General features: G+C 38.9%; 1 protein-coding gene across 5 annotated transcripts in view; it reads right to left on the reverse strand.

Moving 5' to 3' along the window:
• The window catches only part of LOC138962620 (E3 ubiquitin-protein ligase Mdm2-like), a 19634-nt gene extending 1175 nt beyond the window's left edge, over positions 1 to 18459 (reverse strand). The window contains exons 1-11 of one of the 5 annotated variants that reach the window (XM_070334504.1): positions 17521 to 17849; positions 16798 to 16859; positions 10244 to 10444; positions 8462 to 8536; positions 6886 to 7019; positions 6091 to 6208; positions 3608 to 3737; positions 2830 to 2963; positions 2350 to 2469; positions 1945 to 2040; positions 1 to 1101 (exon numbers count right to left, since the gene is read on the reverse strand). The exon at positions 1 to 1101 is cut by the window's left edge and continues 1175 nt beyond it. In XM_070334504.1, coding sequence (XP_070190605.1) covers positions 352 to 1101; positions 1945 to 2040; positions 2350 to 2469; positions 2830 to 2963; positions 3608 to 3737; positions 6091 to 6208; positions 6886 to 7019; positions 8462 to 8536; positions 10244 to 10444; positions 16798 to 16859; positions 17521 to 17527 — 1827 coding nt within the window. In that variant the 5' untranslated portion in view covers positions 17528 to 17849 and the 3' untranslated portion in view covers positions 1 to 351. Of the gene's footprint in view, positions 1102 to 1944; positions 2041 to 2349; positions 2473 to 2829; positions 2964 to 3607; positions 3738 to 6090; positions 6209 to 6885; positions 7020 to 8461; positions 8537 to 10243; positions 10445 to 14476; positions 14707 to 16797; positions 16860 to 17520; positions 17850 to 18065 lie in introns of those variants that run through there. The other 4 variants (XM_070334506.1, XM_070334503.1, XM_070334508.1 and 1 more) reach the window with 4 other exon arrangements.
• Between the last annotated feature and the right edge of the window lie 3166 nt (positions 18460 to 21625).

Here is a 21625-nt window from a genome sequence, read left to right on the forward strand (position 1 = left end):
TTGTTCTCTCTTTCTCTCTCTCTCTCTCCCCCCCCCCCCCCTGAAAATGAATGTAATGAAAGTTAGTTATGCATTCAATTACAACAACAACAAAAGCACACACAAATCTGCTACAAATTTGACTCCATTATTCCCTGTGAATATGATTTCCTGAGAATGAATGCAGAAAGGGGTGGCCAAGACAGAAAGAACAATTTAATATGGCAAGTACAGACAGATCAGATCAACCAGTTTCTCTCTCCCTCACCACACACATACACACACACACACACACACACACACACACACACACACCCTCTCTCTCTCCCTCTCATACACTCCCCGACTCTCTAATCACATGATGAAGGATCATTACAACACAAAATTTTTGATCACTTTCTGTATGGGCCGACGACACACAGGACAAGGCAGGTTCTTCCTCCTCAGCCGTTTAGCACAGCGATAGCAACAGACCTGGTGTCCAGAACTTCCGTGAATGATGCAGCCCGTCTTGGGCCGACTAGCGCAAACCACACAAACGTCGGAAGAAGGGGCCACACGATCGCTGTCTCTGCTGCCCTTTCCCTTTCCCCTCCACTTTCCCCCTCCCCGCTCACGAACGTCTTGACTAGAACAGCCAGGCTGGCTCTGCGAGAAGCTGTCCCTGGGTTCCGTGCTCTGACTGGATGCCGTCTCCTGGCTCAAAGCGTTGCCCTGACTGGACATCACCTCTTGACCGGAGGAGTTCAAGGTAGTGGACGCTTCTTCGTTCACAAAAGTTCTTGGTCCCTCATCTTCGGACAGCGAAACCAACGACTCAGAGTTTCTGTCCGGCGACGACGCTGACACCACCCTGATTCTTCGTCTCCTCACCCTATCCCCGACTTTCCACTGTCTCAAGCTTCCCTGGCTGGAGACGTGCTGTTGTTCATCGTTACTTTCTGAGGACATGGCGTGATAGCCGTGCTGAATGCCTTGAGGCTCCGCAGGAAGTGGGTCACTAGAGGTGGATGATGGGAGGTTGGCGTCGGGCAGCCAATCAGGTCGCAAAGCCCAGCACTTGGCGCAGTGGCGGTAGAACGGGACGTTCCGAGTCGTGCATGTTTCGCACAGCCAACGATCCTGTGGGCAAGGATAAGCTGTTGATTGAGTATTGCTTTGGAGATAATAGGTATAAGAGGTGTACTATTTAAAGTAAAATAGCAAACTATCAGTAACATATTTGAAATAAGGAAGTCTGCTGCACATGCATGTAAATGACATTCAGAAGATATTTTTTCTTTCTTTCAAAGGTCCCGCCGTAAGACTTGTTCCACATAACCCTATCAACCTGTTGCCTGCACTTAGGCCTAAAAAAATAATAGGTGTGGTTACGGTAACCCGACCTACCCTATTTTTAGGGGCCGACCCTATAACTTTTTATTACATTTGTCACAACAACAAAAAAACAAAAAAACCCAGAGCAGAACGCAATGAAAGCGACAGCGCTCGAGTCGCACACTTATTCCCCTGTCAAGTAGATTTAATTTGTACACATTAGAAAAAAAAGTTTAAAAAAAAAAAGTGATTGCCTACCTTCCTACCCTATTTTTTTGGCTATGTTACCTTAACCACACCTATTTTTTTTTGGCCTTATGTCCCTGTATTTGACCTTGGCACCATCGTTTATATCACCAAAGATTCAGTTCCTCTTGACAAATGGAACTTATTTTCAACCTGAATCAAACCAAGAATTATATGTACCTGAAGAAGACCCTAGTGTCAAAAATGTTACTTTGTCGTCTTCATAAATACATGTGTATAGTATTTTGTTTTCTTTTTATTTCTCGCTCTCATGCGCAGTAATCATTGTTCTTGTGCAAACCAAGAGAATATTTCTGTTTCATCTTTCATAAACAAGCAGTGTTTTATTTTTGCCTGAATGTATTTAAACGCATGGTATGAACACAGCAATACAGTACTTACAGCATCCCCTAGTTCAGCGTCAGAATTGGTTTCTGTGTCGCTGTAGTCAGCCCAAAACTCAACGTCACTCTCTCGCTGCACTACCAAAAACTCTTGCTGCAAAACAAATAGATAAAGAAAGGAATAAATAACTGAATTAATCAATTGATAAATTAATTTACTCATCACAAAAAAATAATGAAAAGAAATAAATTCCATGAAAGACGTGAGGCTTGCAAACGACCCCCCAAAGCAACAGAATAGTCCTTTCTTCTGTGCCGGAATTGGAAGGGAATTACATTTTGACACAGTTTACAGTTCTGAGGATAGTTGGAAGAGATAGTAATAGTAAACATTTCAAAAGGTTAGTTGCTCTAAAAAAAAAAGTTAAAAAAAGTAAAACTTCATTCCCAGTCCGATGTTTACCTTTCCTGATCCATGTGAACTATGTTCAGACTCGGAAGGATGATCGCTTGCCTCCACTTCATACTCGACGGCAAAATGATCCGAGTCATACTGCACGGAAAAACTCTCCTCCTCTGGGGCCTGCTAATAAACAGACAAATAATGTGCTGTGAAATTTTGGCTTAATAGTACAGAGTGTGTGTGATATACGATGACAGTTTGCTTGTTTAGAGAGTAATATTTCATAGCAGACGCACGCACAAATGCCCACAGACAGATTCATGTACACACAAACACATGCATGTACACACATCCCCCTCCCTCCAACATACACATGCATTTACAGTTCTCACACACTCACACACACACAAACACATACAGACAGATTCACGTACACAAGCACTTATAAAATCCACCAGCTTCACAGCAAAATAGTTTTAAATGAAATCACTCAAATCACAGAACATAATTAACTTGCACAAAACAATTGACAAGGTCTACCTGATAAGTGGGGCGCTGTGAGGGCCGCTCCCTGGTCCCCAGGTTGACTTGTACCATGGGCAGGGAACCATCCACCTCATCTCCGTACTCAATGTTTACTGATGTACGCTGGTTGTCTGATGAGGCAGGCTCACCTGAATTACGAAAGAAAAGCTGTTAAGTAAACAAATGCTGATAGAAAAGCGTGACAGAATCTGGCGGCTGACCTGCCTATTTGTGAAATGATTCTTTAGTAGTACTGTTTCCAGTTTTCTTTTTTTTTGTTCCTAGTAACTGGAATAAAAAAAAACATAAAAAAAACCAAGCTAGACTATGGGATTGCCAAAGCATCACTTTTGCAACTGCGTAAGCGATCACATAAAGAAACAGGAAACTAACATGACCTAGCGAAGCCTCCGACAAACAGCAGTGAGATAACTTCTCCAAAAGAAAAAAGAATCTGACCTTTAAAAAACACAATCGCGCCCACTGCTGCAAGTGATTTTTTAGTCGTTATCAAATGGTTGTAAAAGATAAAGCAGATAAGGTACATCACTTCACCCCCACCCGGTATTACACAATTTATGAAGAGGTAATAAAATGACAAATAAAAATCATGCACTAATCGCACAGCCAGTAAAATATCCTACACCAATATTTTTCTCTTTTTGATGTACCTTATCCGGTTCATATTACACATTTTCAAAACAACGAAAAATCACTTGCAACAGCTAGTGAGCGTGACTGTGGCATTTCTTTTACCACCTACTGTACTGAATTGCATGTCTTTTACTCTAACCTGTTAATTCTATGTTGGATCGGTGAGGCACGTTACTGCTGGCAGGTGCTCCATCCTCCGGTCTGTCTACAGCCGGTGATCCTTCACTCTCCGTCGTGCTCGTCACTGTCCCCGCGGCACAGTTACCTCCCTGTAACAAAGACGATGATTTGAAAGTTGAGGTCGTCGAACACTTACGAAGAAGAAAAAAGCTGAAGATGAGCTGGAACAGAAGGGTTGCCTTGTGCCAAGGATAGGTTGGTGTTGGGGTTGGTGGAAGAGAGATGGAGAAACTAAAACTGAACATTATGACAAAAGAAGCCTAATCGTCCAACCTATCCCTTGTACATACGCTTGAAGACAGACGTGCATTTAGAAAGGCTTCGTATTGTCTTATACAAGACTACAGGAGAAAAATGAAAACAAGTCGCGTAAGGCGAAATTATTACATTTAGTCAAGCTGTCGAACTCAGTCACGGGATGAAACTGAACGCACTGTATTTTTTCACCAAGACAGTACAGCTTCGTCAATCCCCGCGTGAAGGAAATCGCTCACCTTCCACGTGCAAAACGTAGTGATATTGACACGCCAGATAAGCGCGGTAGCGTATTGTGCGAAGCAGGAAAGCGCGCTTTTCTGTATTCTTGTTAACTTTCTGAGCTTGTTTTGAATACAACCTATCATATCTATATGTTTTTGGAATCAGGAAATGATCACGAATAAGATGACATCATTTTTGGATCGATTTCTTACATTCTAATCGTAAGACTAATTATTCTATTTTTGTTAATTGTGATCACATTTTAAGAGTAAACATGACATATGTATATATTTTTAGATTCAGAATGTGATGAAGAATACGATGCAATCAATTTTAAATCTGTTTGCGAAAAATCGATTTTAATGACAACTTTAATGAGCAAACTCATTAATTAAATTTTAAGCCTCCAAGCTGAAATGCAATACCAAAGTCCGGGCTTTGTCGAAGATTACTTGACCAAAATTTCAACCAATTTGGTTGAAAAATGAGAGCGTGACAGTGCCGCCTCAACTTTCACGAAAAGCCGGGTATGACGTCATCAAAGACATTTATCAACAAAATGAAAAAAACGTCTGGGGAAAGGAACTCTCATGTAAAATTTCATAAAGATCGGTCCAGTAGTTTACTCTGAATCGCTCTACACACACACACACACACACACACACAGACACACATACACCAAGACCCTCGTCTCGATTCCCCCCTCTACGTAAAACTTGACTAAATGTAAAAAAAAAGTAACAGGTCAATAATACAAAATCATGGGTGAAACCTAGGAAAATCAAATTGACTGAAATTTTTTTGAGGCAGGGGTCCAGGGGCCGCCCAGGCCCTGGCGGGGTACGGGGCAGGGCCCCGTTAGGGGGTCCAGGGGGGCAACGCCCCCCGCCCGAAAACGAATTTTTGCATTATTCATTGTGATTTTGTGGCCTTTCCTGGCCAAAAAATACACTATCATGCAGGTCAAAAAAATACCTTCAGATTCTAATGATATGGTAAAAAGGGTAAACAAAATCAAAACAATTCACAGAAGTAATCATTTTTCTTTTGTATCCTTTCACACTTGCATCTTCCAACACAACGACACAATTGACAACAATTAACATTGACAACAGCCATACTACATGAAATAGAAAGTGAACAACTGAAATAAAAGTTCGAAATATTTGATTATAAGAAGCAAACATTGCCAGACAGGCATTGAAATAAATGATGAAACAGAATGTCACACATGCAAACAGCATGATGTAGCACTGCACAAAGTAGCAACTAAGCAGTAGCATCTCTTATACTTATAGTGCAAAGTTCTCAAGGAAAAGCCCTTGAGTTTCAAGCACCAAACTTATCACACACAGTTTTAGTTTCATGAACTCCAACCCGGGCACACTGCAACCGGTTCACTATAGCAGTTCGAAAACGCGTTCCGCAAGTAGTTTCGGTTTAAAAAAAAAAAAAAAAATTTTTTTTCTCCAAAATTGCAGATTGACGGAATTTCCGTCAGACTTATTTTCAGATTGACGGATTTCAGTCAATTGACGGGCTACTTTCACCCATGCTAAATATACAGCGGACAGAGAGGGGGTAGGAGTGGGGGGGAAGTAAGATAGCAAGCTCAAGATTTTTGACAGAAAAAAAGAAAAGACAAAAAAAAGGTCATTAGAAAGCGTCAGATAACTACAGCTGAAAGTAGGACACACTCGCAAAACATTAATCCTGTTCATACTAAATTTGTACCCAAAAAATGGAACCAAAGTTGTTGCACTTCAGTGAGACTTTTAACTACCACTCTTTCTTGATTCCTACTTCTTAAATTAAATCCACATTCAAAATGGTGCAACCTGAAGCAAAATGTGGGTAATTCATAGGTCTCTCATTTTTATATGATCAAAAATACACAAATTCACGGAAACTGGGATAGGCCTGCACATGGACAGAACTGGAGAGCATTAATGTTATTCCTACCTGGGAGGCGCCTGCAGTGGTGGCAGCACCACTGGAATCCACCGCCTTCTTCACCAGCTGTCGCCTGATGCGAATACAAGAGTCAGGCATAGTCAGGGTGTTCTTGAGAAACAAAGGCCTGCAACAAACAGTCAAAAGAGCAGTCAAAAGAGCAGTCAAAAAACAAACAAAAAGGAGTCAAAAATCATAAAGCTGTAAAAAAAAACACACAATGTGTATGGAGTAACATTTTTTTCTTAAGTTAAAGAAGAAATTTTATATGCACAAATACAACAGCATGTCTAAAAGCATAAAACCTCAGAAATGTTCCCTCTACCGGGAAGTTTTGTTGCCAGTATTTATTTTCTTGGGTAAATATATCCCAAAATAGTCGGAATAGTTTCTGCAACTTTTTGGATTTCAAGGCAGATTTCGACCTTGTCCCACCACAAAAGTTTAAGAGCTTTGTCAAAATGATAACAAAGGCATTACATTTGAAAGAAATTCCAATGATTTGCTGACCACTGACACCAAAGACATCCTATACGAGATCAAATAAATGAAAAAATATGAAAACTTGTCATTTGCATTCAAGAAAGTAAAGAACGTTTTCCCTTTGCAATGCTAACATCATTCACATTTATTTTAAACGCTTGCAGTTGCGGCAGTGAGTCTACAGGGTAAAACAAAAACACACATACACACACAAAGAGACACACTCTCTCTCTCTTACACGCACACATACACACACACAGAGACACACACTCTCTCTCTCTCTCTCTCTTACACACACACACAGAAACACACATCACTTACACCGCTTCGTTGACAGTAAACCTGTTGACCTGCAGCAGACGACCCAACGCGTGGTTGCGGCAATGAACGATGCGTGGATCAACAGGGTCGTACAGCTGATGTTTGATGATGTAGTCCTTCATGTGGTGAATGATCTGAAAATGACGCACAATCATAGTCAGCATATTGTCAAAACTGATACAAGACAAGAAGAGCAAACGCTCGATCGAGTCACTTTCGCAGTTCTGAATATTATATGAGGCATCAGATGGACAGGAAGAAATTGCTATTCACAACACAATGAGTCACGTTCACATAAAATTTGAGCCCGGTCACTTTTATAGTTTCCGAGAAAAGCCCAACGTTAAGTTGTGTGTTGCCGAACAGAAAAGGCTAGTTATCTCCCTTGTTTTTCTGATAACGTTCGTAAAAGGCTACAGATGTAAATACTTTGATGTAAAGAATAATCCTACAAAGTTTCAATCACATCCGATGAACTTTGTCAAAGATATAAAATGTCTAATTTTTCCTTTGACGCTGACCTGTGACCTTGAAAAAGGTCAAAGGTCAACGAAACCATCGTTAAAGTGTAGAGGTCATTGGAGGTCACGACTAAACAAAATATGAGCCCGATCGCTTTGATAGTTTCCGAGAAAAGTCCAACGTTAAGGTGGTGTCTACGGACGGCCGGCCGGCCGGCCGGCCGGACAGACTAACACTGACCGATTACATAGAGTCACTTTTTCTCAAGTGACTCAAAAAGCATTTCATCTATCAGCCAGTCCTTCTGTTACGTTTTGTAAATCTCAATAATTATAGCAACTCTTGCTTTGATGAGCTCTCATGTTAAAAAAAAGAAAGAAAAAAAAAAGCATGCAACAAGCGAGAAAATAGGTAAAGCCCTGTGCATACCACCTGTTGGGCATGCTGTTCAGCTCTCATGTAAAAAATTAGAAAAAAAAAAAAAAAAAAAGAAACAAAGAAAGGAAAGCAGGAACAAATTACGGCCCTTTGAATTCCATGTATAATGTCAAAGAAAATCATGCAAGTGTCACACTGACCCTCACCCGGTACTCTGTTAACTCATTGTCTCCCAGGTACGGATATATCCGCTCAGACTGTTAGCTTTAGTCGCTTCCTGTTACGTCCATCTAACGCCTGCATTCCAGCGTGTTGATACACAGTTACTACACAGTTACTACAATTCTGAGTGACCTGCTGCAGCACAGCTGGTCTCGAACTTGGTCAAGATAGGTGGGGTAGAAAGTGTTAATTATGATTAAATATCGGAAACATAATTGCAGAGATTTTCAGTCAAATTCACTACATCAATTCCAAATCCCAGGTTTATGATCTCTATTGCCCAGTTGATTTATCTAACTGTGTTGATCTTGCTAGGGAACTGAATGCTCTCAACTGCGTTCAGTATTTTTTCCCCTTGCTATATTCCAGGATATGCAAATGGCCTGGTGGACAATCCATGTTTGCCAAGTCACTAGTCCAATGGAGACATGGGCCAGTTGAAAACTCAAACTTTGAGTACCCCTTGTAGGTCTGTTCCTATGGTTTAACATTCAAAAAGCTGTATAATGCTCACTTCTTTCATGGTGAAGACTTCACCCTGTGCTCCTCCTTCTTGTAGGATCTCGAGGAATTCTTGAGTAGGCCGCCTCTGCAAAGGAAAACACAAATTTGTCCGTCTTTCTTAAAATGTTAACTATTTGGTACATCTTGCTAAACCTCTTATACATTCTTTTTTCCTTGCTTTGAGAATTTTGTTTCTCCAAAGAACCCAAATGGTGCAATTTGGTGTCATCTAAGCTCCAAGTTTGGCATTTTTTTGGCGGACACTTTTGCTTTTTCTGCGGAACAACCAAAAAAATTTGGTGGAAATTTGCCTTTCAGCAGACAATTCCCATGCCTGTTTGAAGTACAGTTTTGATCCTGATTATTTTTCTTCCTTTTCTCTTCCACCATCATTTTTACATTTAGTCAAGTTTTGACTAAATGTTTTAACATAGAGGGGGAATCGAGACGAGGGTCATGGTGTATACATGTGTGTGTGTGTGTGTGTGTGTGTGTGTGTGTGTGTGTGTGTGTATGTGTGTGTGTGTGTGTGTGTGTGTGTGCGTGTGTGTGTGTAGAGCGATTCAGACCAAACTACTGGACCGATCTTTATGAAATTTTACATGAGAGTTCCTGGGAATGATATCCCCGGACGTTTTTTTCTTTTTTTCGATAAATACCTTTGATGACGTCATATCCGGCTTTTTGTAAAAGTTGAGGCGGCACTGTCACACCCTCATTTTTCAATCAAATTGCTTGAAATTTTGGCCAAGCAATCTTCGACGAAGGCCGGACTCCGGTATTGCATTTTAGCTTGGTGGCTTAAAAATTAATTAATGACTTTGGTCATTAAAAATCTGAAAATTGTAAAAAAAAAAATGTTTTATAATTCTGATCCAAATTTATGTTCATCTTATTCTTCATCATTTTCTGATTCAAAAAACATATACATATGTTATATTTGGATTAAAAACAAGCTCTGAAAATTAAAAATATAAAAATTATTATCAAAATTAAATTTTCGAAATCAATTTAAAAACACTTTCATCTTATTCCTTGTCCGTTCCTGATTCCAAAAACATATAGATATGATATGTTTGGATTAAAAATACGCTCAGAAAGTTAAAACGAAGAGAGGTACAGAAAAGCGTGCTATCCTTCTCAGCGCAACTACTACCCCGCTCTTCTTGTCAATTTCACTGCCTTTGCCACGAGCGGTGGACTGACGATGCTACGAGTATACGGTCTTGCTGAAAAAATTGCATTGCGTTCACTTTCATTCTGTGAGTTCGACAGCTTGACTAAATGTTGTATTTTCGCCTTACGCGACTTGTTGTATCTTCCAGAAAACCTTAAGAAATGCATTACCAACACCAACAGTAACCCACTTGTCTTTTGATTTTCAGCATTGGGCCCTGAAGCTTGTGTAATTTACACACATATACATGGAAAATAAGAAGCCTGGGTCTTTACAATTCCATTTGCAGCATGTTCAGGTGGCCCTGCAATTGTTAAGCACGGGTATGCTCAATAACAATAACAGTAAGAACTATGCAGGTCAATCAAACATTCCAAGCAGGGGAAGCTCACGTTAGGTAGAAAACACTGATGATCGGCACCCAAAATCATACATTTACAGGATTAATTATAGCCCGATATTAATTGGGCGAAGTCGACTTTGCAAAGTTCACTTAACACGACGCTAATTGTCATTGAATTTTTGGTGAACAGACTTCGCAAAGTCAAATTCAAATTCAGGCCTACTTAAGGAAGGCCTTATCGAATCATTTTCAGTGCAAGTAAGTGTACCCACCATGGGAATGCGGACAGTGGTGACCTGTTCCTCCACAGTATATTGTTGTGAGGGGCTGGCCGAGCCTGCAGGGTGCTGACAGTTGGGAGGGGTGTGTGGTTGCTGGGACACTCCGCCCGCTGGCTGGAAGCCTCCGCCCCAAAACGAATGCATGTCCTTGGCCTCTGTGGATCCGCTGCTGGCACCACAGTTTATGGTCGGCTGCAGAAAACAATCATAAAACAGAACTGTCAGTTAAGGGTCACCACCATAAGCTTCAGCTTGTTGTTGATCCTTTACATGTATTATTATGCTTTATCCATAAATTGTTGAATAAACACTGTTTAAACCAACTGTCAGTTAAAAAGTGTATTTAAAATTCATAACAGTATTCAACTTCAGCCACACAAGACGATGCAGCACATCCACAGACTGACACTGGGCGCATCAAGCATTGTCTCACGAGACTACGCTATGCCAATGAAGATGATGATTCCACTTAAAGCTATGAAAGAAATGTGCAACAGGAGCACAACAAGCTATTATAGTTGACGAAATGGTTTTCGCGAATTCGGTAAATGCACGGATGTTGCTAGGCCAGGGTTTATTGTCTTCGACACTGAAGTTTTAGGCAGTCTGCTTGACGTCCCTTTACCCCACCATGAAAAAATCTCAGCGGATCTGCTGAAGTGACACCTAACTTGAAAAAACTTTTTGCGTTGTGCCGACAGCTGATGTCCAACGACATCCGTGTAATTACGAATGATGCCGGACTGTAACCAACTTCACCAATATCATAGTAGTTAACAGCATCCGAGAACTTATGATAACTCTTGGAGCAGTTGTAAGTTATGCAAGCAACAGAAAAGAGGAACATATATATATATATATATCAGTTAAGCTGAACTGGCCAACAATGCAACAACAAACACAGAAACAGTTGACCAGAGACCATGCATCTGTGACTGAAGGCAAAGGGATATTGAATGAACAAGAGCTTGCACATAAGATTTATGGGAAGACCCTAATGATAATGAATGTCTACAGTTGAACCTGGTTTCAAATACCATGCTGAGTCTTTTTCTACATGCGTAGACCTTTGAATTAAAGCCGCAGCTTCTTGCGAATCAAAATTTGCTTTGCATCAGTTTTCACTGTCACGCTTTCTCTTCAAGTAACCAGATATTCAGCTTTTTATTTAGTTTGACTTCTGCAGACCGTTTTTTTTTGTTTTTTTTGTTTTTTTTTTTTTGCATAGTCATTTACTTGCGACAGGTTCTACTGTTTGATATCATCATTGATTCTTATCAAGTAATTAACAGCAAACAATTAAGGATTCATGCATCACTCACTTCAAGCTAAAACTTGCTTTTCTGTTATCAATAATGAGATAACACTATACTAATGAGCATCAAACCTGTGCTCTTCCTCGATCACGGACACGTGAACTTCTCTGATGAAGAAACAATGACAGAGAGTATTTTTGCTTGTTAAAAATATCAAATTTAGAACAACATTGTCATTATCACACAACTGAACTTTTTAAAATAAAAATCTAACAATGCTGTTTTTCTAGCAGAAGTAACAACATGAAAATATAAAATGAAGCTTTCATTAAACTTACTTTTGCAATATCAATATCAATGTACCCAACAGTTAGTGACTGAAAATCAAACATCCCCCCCCCCCCCCCCCTCAAAGTAAAACAGATGTGCTGAACAGTCTCACTCTCACCTTGATCACTTTCTCACTTATATAGATCTACAATGATCGACTTTACAAGTTCTCTTCTGTCTAATTTCTGTTGTAAAAACGGACAAAGCCCAGGCATAGCCTCCACAGTCAAGTTTTTCCAGCTGCCTAGCACTGATACATAATCAATAAAGCCAACATCACTTTGCGACCCGCTCTTGATTTTCATTAGGCCAAGCAATCAACTGATAACAGAGAATGCCACACAAACAATGGTAGCAGTGGTAACAGGTCTGGGCAGATGCCAAATTGTCATAAGGTTGGTTGCTGGGATGTTTAATTAGTGTGTGTGTGGGTGTGTGTGTGTGTGTGTAAATGTGTGTGTGTGTGTTGTGTGTGTGCATGTGTGTGTTGTGTATGCGTGTGTCTGTAAGTGTGTGCGTGTCACTGTGTGTGTGTGTGTGTGTGTGTGTGTGTGTGTGTTTGTGTGTGTGTGTATGGTTCATCTCTGTAACCAGAACAGTCATACTCTAATCCTGGCTTGCTTTTAAAATTAAAAAACACAAAGGAATGAATGCCAAGATCTCACAATGCATCATTTGTTAAAAATCTTAAAACAATTAAATTAAATCAAATATTATTTACCTGTTAGCAAAACGAAAGAAACAATTTCGTTTTAAACTGCTTGTGTTCGATCAAAAATGATTTACTGTGTGAGTTTTTTCCCCCCCTCTGACATATAGTCATATTTATATTACAACGCATAGTCAAAAACATTATTTATTCTCTGTTCTATATCTAAATCTTTAAATTACATTTACAATAAATAGGATTATTCCCGTTTCATGTTTTAATTTAATTTAAATAAATGTTTGACTCGGATATATATATCATGAAAAACTGGACTGCATACCCCTGCTCTCTTTTCTTTTTCTCCAAACAATTGATTTCCACTGTTGTTATTACACTTTCAACAATAAATGAATTTATTAACTGGAAAATTGTAAAAACTTTCTCTAACAAAACCAATTCAACAAAACTCTAACATAGGTTACCATATGTTTACATCACCTTTCCTCAATTTCAAACAACTGATCTTCAACACATTACCTCATCATGGCCAACAACCAAACATGTTTTAATTTCATTTTAATAATTTGTTCACGTGGAGCTGGACATCATAAAAAATATTACAACAGTAACCATACGTTTACATCAGCTCCCCCTCATTTTAAACAACTCACTGATCTTCAACACATTACCTCATTGTCGTAATAAACAAATTTGAAAAACAAAACAAAACAAAACAAAAAACATGTCCACACACAGCAAACACTATGAATCAAATCTTTGCTTTTGTGCCAACGATCAACCATCACCTAAACAATTTTTTTTTAAATCCTCACACGCATGTAGCTTCATGTCCAGCCCTGTCATGTCTGTTGCTCTTTGTTCACTCACACAACGTACATTTAATCAATCGATAGAGTGGCACGTCTCGATCAAGCCTGATCATGCACGACAGCGAGACCTGCACAGCGACCCCTATCACCAATCGTTTCACTGCGTGCAACTGATCAATAATCTAGCACTGGTGGGGACTTGTGTTTGTCTTTTTCCCTGGCACACATTGTAAAAACTATATAGTTGTTGACATAGCTTTTTTCGCACTTAAATGGGTACATTTGAAACTTGTTTCTCATACTTGTTCTGTGTTTGTTTTTTTCCCTTGCACACTTAACAAAAAGTACATAGTTGTTGACATAGTGTTTTTGGCATTTACATGGGTTACTTTCCCGGCAATTATTTTTAAGATAATTGGCACGAAAACAAGACATTTGAAATTTGTTTCTCATACTTTTTTTAGTGATCAACTTTCATAATCTTATCCATGGTTTTAAATTTCATATGAATATATATGTGTACCTTTATTTCTTAACTTCAAATTGACCCTGAGATTAAAACAAAACAAAAACACACAAAAAAACAACCCTACAACAATAGATGTTTTGGGGAAGGAATCCTGTCAGGATTTTCAAGCGTTGTGGAAGAATTGCACCCAAGAACGCGAGTCAAACAATAACACATGGTCGACCCGTTAAAACCACCAATTGTAGCAAATAACGGACTGTGATTTGTATGTGTTGCAGTGTCCGCTCGATATTACCCCTTACCTTTTCTTTTGAAAATATATATACAGTATACAGCTGCAAACCAGTACCAATAACTAGTACATGTAGCACTGAAGTTACAGCAAAAGGAAAAAGACAGAAAATAATGTGAAACAATAGCAGCCTCAACCCTGTGGTCAAAAACATCTATTTTGAGAGATTTTATGGTTCTCCAAGTAAGTTATATGCAACTAATGTAGCATAAAAACAACAGAAAACAAAGAGCAACTAAGCTTATCATTCAGATCGAAAAACGCAATCTATGAAAACTCAGACAGACACATGATACACACACACGATACACACACACAAACACACACACACACACAATTCATACATGTGAACAATTCCAACTCACTAAACACACAGTATACCTTTTAACTTTACATACCCACACAGCACAAGTTGAAGTTCAAACACACACAGACTGCAAGCTCAGTTAGTACTGCAAATGTACCTCTCTATGAAAATAATATTTAAATGTACTGAAAATGTACCTTGACAACAAACACAAGTCGTCTTTCCTCCTACCCCCCTATTCAGTGACTGCCAACAAGTTCACACACACACACACACACTGAACACTGGAGAGAAATATAATGAGAGACAATGTGCTCTGTCTCTACATGTCCCATTGCCATCCTGGCAGTGTTCCAGCCATTCTCATAATGCTGTTCTCTTGGAGAACACTTTCCCTGCATGGCGCTAGTTCAGTGGGTAATGTTATTGGCCTGGGCTGTTGTGTTATCCAGCCCTTGACTTGCTGCCACACGCATTGTGTCAACTTGGCAAAAGACTATTCAATACCCCTGTTGGATATATATATATAATTCATTATCACTCGATCCCGACTGGCAAATATCTACTTGGAGCACTTAAACCTTCCTCTAATGCAAAAATGAAAAAAGAAAGGAAACCTTTGAAGACTTATAAGTGTTTCTAACAGCTTACCTACACACACATCTGTCTGTTAGGGGAACATCAAATGTTTCAAGATCCAGGGACACTGGTTTTAGTTTTAGACCATGATTTGAAAGCAAAAGAGTTTATATCCTATATCCATGTGTCCCCTCCCCCCCTCCCACTCCAACTTCTTTTTCCATTTGATATTTACAATATATATTCAGAAACTGACTACGCACCAATATTTAAGACATGAACTTGATAAAAGGATAATTTTTAACAAACATTGCAACACATATAATTCATATTAACCAGAAACATTGATGATTGATGATTTATGATCACGACAACATTAATATCAAATTGGTTGATCACAAACATTAATGAATCAAAAATTAATAAATGTGAAATAAAAACATTAGAACTGTACCTTGAAAACGCGGACAAAGAATTAACGAACGTCGTCTTAACAAAGACAACGAAGACTAAAACTAAAACCGCGCATGCAACAAATTTAAAGCCTCGTTTGCGCATGTGCTCTGTACCACCATATGTCATGAACGTTGAACTCCCATTGCATGAGGTTTAAAAATAGACTTGCAGCAAGGAAATCACTGGTGTGGGGAGTCAGGATGGGCCTGGGCGGGGGAGGGGCCCACAAAACACCTGTTTCCTGCCCATTGTGTGGATGTGTTTAAGTGTTTTCAACCTCTCCAGAACACTGAACCAGGAATGGAACACAAGAGAGATAACAAAGCAAGACTGTGTGTGGCAGACGGAAAACAAAAAGAAGGGAGATTTTCTTAACCGCCCCTGTACTGGGAACGCATCTTTAAACAAGCGCATGTTCTGAAATCTAATACTTCCTTTCTGGCTGTGGTAGCCTTACACTAAAGATATTTAGAAGACATTTTACAAGACGCTTCACTGGCCAAGGACAAATATGTGTTGAATGCGAAGGGAAACAGAGCACGACAGATTGACACACTTCTCAGGTTAACCTTTCAAATGGGAAAAACCCACACCCTCCCAACTTAAAGATACAGTCCTTCTTGTAAGGCAGTTGCAAATCCGTGTAGTTTTTGTTTCATGAATCATGCACCACAGGCACTATCTAGTCTGTCCTGTCAAAAAGTGTATCCACATAGCTTTTGTTTTATACATATGTCATATTCATAAGCACCAGTCTGTTCTGTCAAAAAGTTTGCATTGCTTCAACAGGCACTTGGTTGCCAGCAAATGTTCTCAAGTCCAAGGTTGCCCGTTATTCCTGGTTATCTTCCAATTTAAGACAAAAATTCTTGGAGATAGGTTTCCTGTATGCACTCTGCTTCACTCTTTCGGACAACAATACGTATACATGTACTTGCATGGGAACGATACATGCTTTGTCTACTTAGGACGCTTCTGTAGGTGAAACAAATCTAATGACAACAATTCTTTTTTTACTGATTTCTCAATAACATTTTGCAACAATAATTCTTTACATCTGCAGTCTCTAGTCTATGAAAATACAATTAATACACTCATACATGCTACAGTGGAACCCCCCTTTTAAGACCCCCCTTTTAATTTAAGACCCTGTTTTCTCAGACTTTTTTGTTCATAACCTCTGTAAATTTAGCCCCATATTATAAGACTCCCTCTTTTTTTTTAAATAAACCTGATTTTGTCCAGATTTTTGGAGGTCTTCAAGGGGAGGGGGGTTCCACTGTATCAGAACAACGAATGACTAGATTTAAGAAAATAAAAGAAATCTAGTGATAGAATACATGCAGGTATGCACCTTAAAGCCTTTGTGAGACTTACCTGAAAGACATGCACAATATGCGGTGCACCATCACTCTCACCACTGCTTGACATCATGTAGCCTGGAACAGAAGCGTTCATCACTGATTAGTACATTGATGAATAATTCAATAAAGCAAGTATTGACTCTGCAAACACTTTAAAAAAAATAAAAAATAAAAAAAGGAGTCTTCACAGCAAATACTGAATAAATCCAAGGACATTTTTTTTCTGGTGACAAGACCCCCCAAAAATTTCTATGACGCACTTCTTTATTCTTTTTATTTTTTAGAAGTCAAGAGCTATATTGTGTCTATTAGCCGGAACTTTTGCCCGATGTTTTCCTTAAATCTCGAAGAATGGTAGTTTCCCTTCCAAAGTCAGCCAGGGCAAATCAAGTTTCTTTTTAGTAAGGTAAAAAAAAAGTTCATTGGTAGGGAGAAAAAACAGGGTCACTTGGGGAACTGGAAATAGTTTTTTTTTAACATAAATTTAAACTTCGAACTTGCATGTAGACACTTTTTTCTCCCCTTTGTTCATGCAAAGTTTTATAAAAACCTTACATTACTGTTTTCAACAAACAAAATTTACAATACATGACTAAAGCTAAAAAAAGAAAAGAAAAAAAAGAAAGAAAAAGACTTACAAATGCTTGAATAAAAAGATGTTAATAAAGAATAATAAATCTTCCTTATCCGACACAACATCAAATAAAAACAACTTTTTTTCTCAGGAGAAGCTTACCCTTCATTGTGATAACGAAGCACTGTTCTATTACAGTTTTCTATCGCAGGTAGAAACTGGTGGCACTTCCCACTAATTAAAACACTATAAATAGTTCATTCACATGCATGGAAGTGCATCCCTTCACAATTAAGTAACTTCGAAATCACAGTACTCTTGCAGTAAGCTGACAAGCTAACCGCACACCCGAAGAGGTAGGTATGGCAGGCTAAATCAAGTTGCTCATGAGTTTATAGTACAAGTTCTAACTTCCCCCACATTTTCATTTTCCCTTTGTTCTGCCTCAACCTGTCTAAACTTCAATGCAGCTAGCCAACAGGAACAGACAGTGCCCCCTAATCGAAAAATCGCTCAGCTATACTGCGTCAGATTTAAATTACCGCAATCATGTCGTGACAGGTTCTCTCCACAACGTGCGTTTGTTTACGTTTTTTACGTCATCATGAGACAGCCACGCGAGTGCTAAAATAAGCACAGGCTACACACACACACACAGACACAGTCCGACAAAGTTGAAAGTGTCCCACTTTCGCTCAAGTTCTTACCTTCTTGCCCGGAATCTCGAAGGAACAGAGCCTATTGTGTTTCTAAACTAACACAAAAGAATGCGTATCTGGTCAAGGCCTGAAATACAGATGCAGCGAAGTGCCTAAGGCCCCCACACCGCACCCAAAATTATCGACATAGGCCGACAGTGCGTTCACAGCAGACATGTTCGGACTTGCTCTAGTCTAAAGATAGCAAGTCACTAGTCAGCCGTATATCGGGGAACCACCCGGTGGCCCGTTGCCAGAAAGTACACTAGTTTAATATAGAACACACGCAATGTCTCTGTGTCTAGGTCGAAGAGAACAGGGAAGGCAATTACTGTTTTTAAGTGTTATGAAAATTATTTTAGGCGGTATTTTTACTTGTCTTTACCTGATTCGCCTTGTGCAGCTCTTTTGCGTGAAGGAGAAAAGCGCCACTTTCATGGTTTCGGTTAGCCCAGTAGAGGTGTTACTTCTTTGAGAGCCTGTTATTGTTTGAGACAACCAAGCATTTCGCGGACTTTTTTGCGTCTCACCGACGACAGGGTCGATCGTCTCTGTAATGCGATGTGTGTGTGTGTGTGTGTGTGTGTGAGAGAGAGAGCAAGAGAGTGAGACAAAAAGATCAAGCAAGCTAATCGTCACTTTTTGGAAATGGCATTTTAAACTCGTTTGAGGTGTAAAATCTAATGAAGCAACTGGTTTGAATTCAGTCTTTTTCATTTGCTATTTTAATTTGCTTAGTTTATATTTTTAGTAACATTAAACCCTTTGATTCTTTTGCCTTTTTTGTATTTCACATCCAATAATTAACAGCTCTGAGAAGGGCTAAACAAGCAAAACAAAACACGTCTCTATGATGCTTTCAGTCGTCTGTTTTTGTGTGGTTTAAGAGTGGAGATTTTTCCGATCTCCCAGGTCAACTTATGTGCAGACCTGCTAGTGACTTAACCCGCTGCCTGAACGGCGGGGTAAAAACGGTCATACTCGTAAAAATCCACTCGTGCTAAAACATGAGTGAACGTGGGAGTCTAAGCCCATGAATGAAGAAGAAGAAGAAGTTGTATTTTTGTGTGGGCTGTTTTTACATTTAGTTAAGTTTTGACTAAATGTTTTCAAATAGACCGGGAATCGAGCCGAGGGTGATGATGCATGTGTTTGTGGAGCAATTCTGTAAAAACAATTACAGATCTTCATTAACATTTCATACAATTATTTCTTCAAGATGATAATTATCCCCAGGGCGTTTATTTTTTATTTTTTCGATAAGTGCCTTTGATGACATATTGATGTATCCGACTTTTTACAAAAGTTGAGACGGCACTCTCATCCCATCATGTTTCAATCATGATTGAAAATTGTTGATAAAACATTCTTTCACTCATTCTAAAGTATGGGATTGCATTTCAGCTCGTAAGCTTAAAATGAATTATTAATTTGTTCATTAAAGTTGCCATTAAATTCAAATGTTCATTTATATAGACTCAAAAATGATTGCATTGTATTACTCATGAATTCTTGAACTCAAAAATTAAGAGATATATGTTATGGTTATTCTGAAAATGTGTTCAGAATTAAACAAAATCAACTAGTGTTTGCAAATCAGTGCTAATGTGGGCATGCTTTGCCAAGATCAGCTTGACCTGCCATAGTTAATCGGTTTCCACTAGCCAGGTTTTAGTACGTGGTCTCCATGGGTTTCCAGAGTCGATCTTTAAGTTTCAGGCCAACAGGTTGACTGAACGTTTTGATATAGATTGACGCAACTGGTTTTTTTGTGTGTGAGTTGTTTGCTTTTAAACCAAGTGACATTATGTCACACTACATTACATGCCTTTGTTCTGAACAGAACTTGAGATACAGAAATTGTGCTTTCACACACAGACACACACAGATATGCCATCACGCCAAATGATTAACAAACATACTTCTATTGCGAGTGTTTAATTTACTGAAAAACAAGTGGTCAAGTGTACATAACAAGAAATATACCAACAAGATGACGGGATTTGCTGATTCTGCAAGACTATGACAAACAACACAGTATTAGATTGTAGGATGAAAAAACAAAATGATTTCAACATCAATGAAAATGACATGATAATTAGCATTTCTTTTGTCACTGCTTTAAGCTTAAGTTTTTAAAAAAAGAAAGAAAGAGAACAAAAGTTGTAATAATATTCCAGGAAAATGAAATGCATTTAAAATGATTCGATCACAGGATTTGAATTTGTCAAGTACTGCGCTAAGAAACACAGGTAGCTCACATACTAACCTGTACATTATGAAGGCTTAATATTGTAAAGATAACACAAAACTATTCTTTAGGAAAACCAGACAATAACTTCTGATAGAAAACAGTCAGAGCATTCAAAGTACTTGTTTTATTCAGTCAATCACTGAACTATATAGTTATTAAATCCAGCAGTCAAGGCAAAACTATAAGGAGAAAAGAAAGGGGGGGGGGGGACATGCATAAGTAAAAGGTCTCCCAAACAAATACATTTTAAGAAAAAAGGATTGGCCTTCCATTCCTGTTACTATTTTTGCAGTTTCTATCACTTTCTTACGTTAAGGCTGAATTTGTAAAGCTGCTACCGGAGATTACAATTTTCATGACAAGGACGTATCTAACTATCTACGTTTTGACAAAATTGCATCAAGAGCGTAAAGTCTTTTCACAAAAACCTGAAAGCAAAAGGTTGAAACAATTGCAGACAAGGGGCGTGATGAAGCAGGACGATTTTCACACAGAACATGAAATAACAGCAATTTCAGGCATGAAAATTGTTCACTGAATTTTACAGTTACAACGGGTGAGATTCTCTTACCTTTGTACATCAAGTAATTCTGTCTTGTACCGAACTACATGTGGTCATGAATTATCCTGATCTCAATCAAATTAATTAGCTACTAAGTTGTTTTTTTCTAACAAGTGTTTTCCTAACAAATGGTTGTAATTGTAAAATCAATCCATTATAGTCATGTTGACCAATCCAGGTATTTTCAATGATTACATTAACGGTTATTGAAGGGTACATCCATCAAGGTTATATCGCGACGGGGAAAGGGGGGGGGGGGGGGGGGGGGATGGGATAGAGCCACTTGTTAATTGTTTCTTGTTCACAAAAGCACTAATCAAAAAATTGCTCCAGGGGCTTGCAACGTAGTACAATATATTACCTTACTGGAAGAATGCAAGTTTCCAGTACAAAGGACTTAACATTTCTTACATACTGCTTGACTAAAATCTTTACAAACATTGACTATATTCTATACAAGAAACACTTAACAAGGGTAAAAGGAGAAACAGAATCTGTTACTCGCCTCTTACGACATGCTGGGGAACATCGGGTAAATTCTTCCCCCTAACCCGCGGGGGGTAGTTTTCTGCCTGTGCAATAGATCAACACTGACAAGTACATATGCAATATCACAGATCACCAGTTAGAAAACAAAACAGATTTGTGTTACAAAGAAATCATCAATGAGAGTGGAGTAAACTGACCAGAAACAATGATTTACCAAATGCTGACAATGCAAAAAGTATTTTTTTCTAAACACTGAAGAAATGC

The sequence above is a fragment of the Littorina saxatilis genome, linkage group LG3 (assembly GCF_037325665.1).
Source record: "Littorina saxatilis isolate snail1 linkage group LG3, US_GU_Lsax_2.0, whole genome shotgun sequence".
NCBI lineage: Eukaryota > Metazoa > Mollusca > Gastropoda > Littorinimorpha > Littorinidae > Littorina > Littorina saxatilis.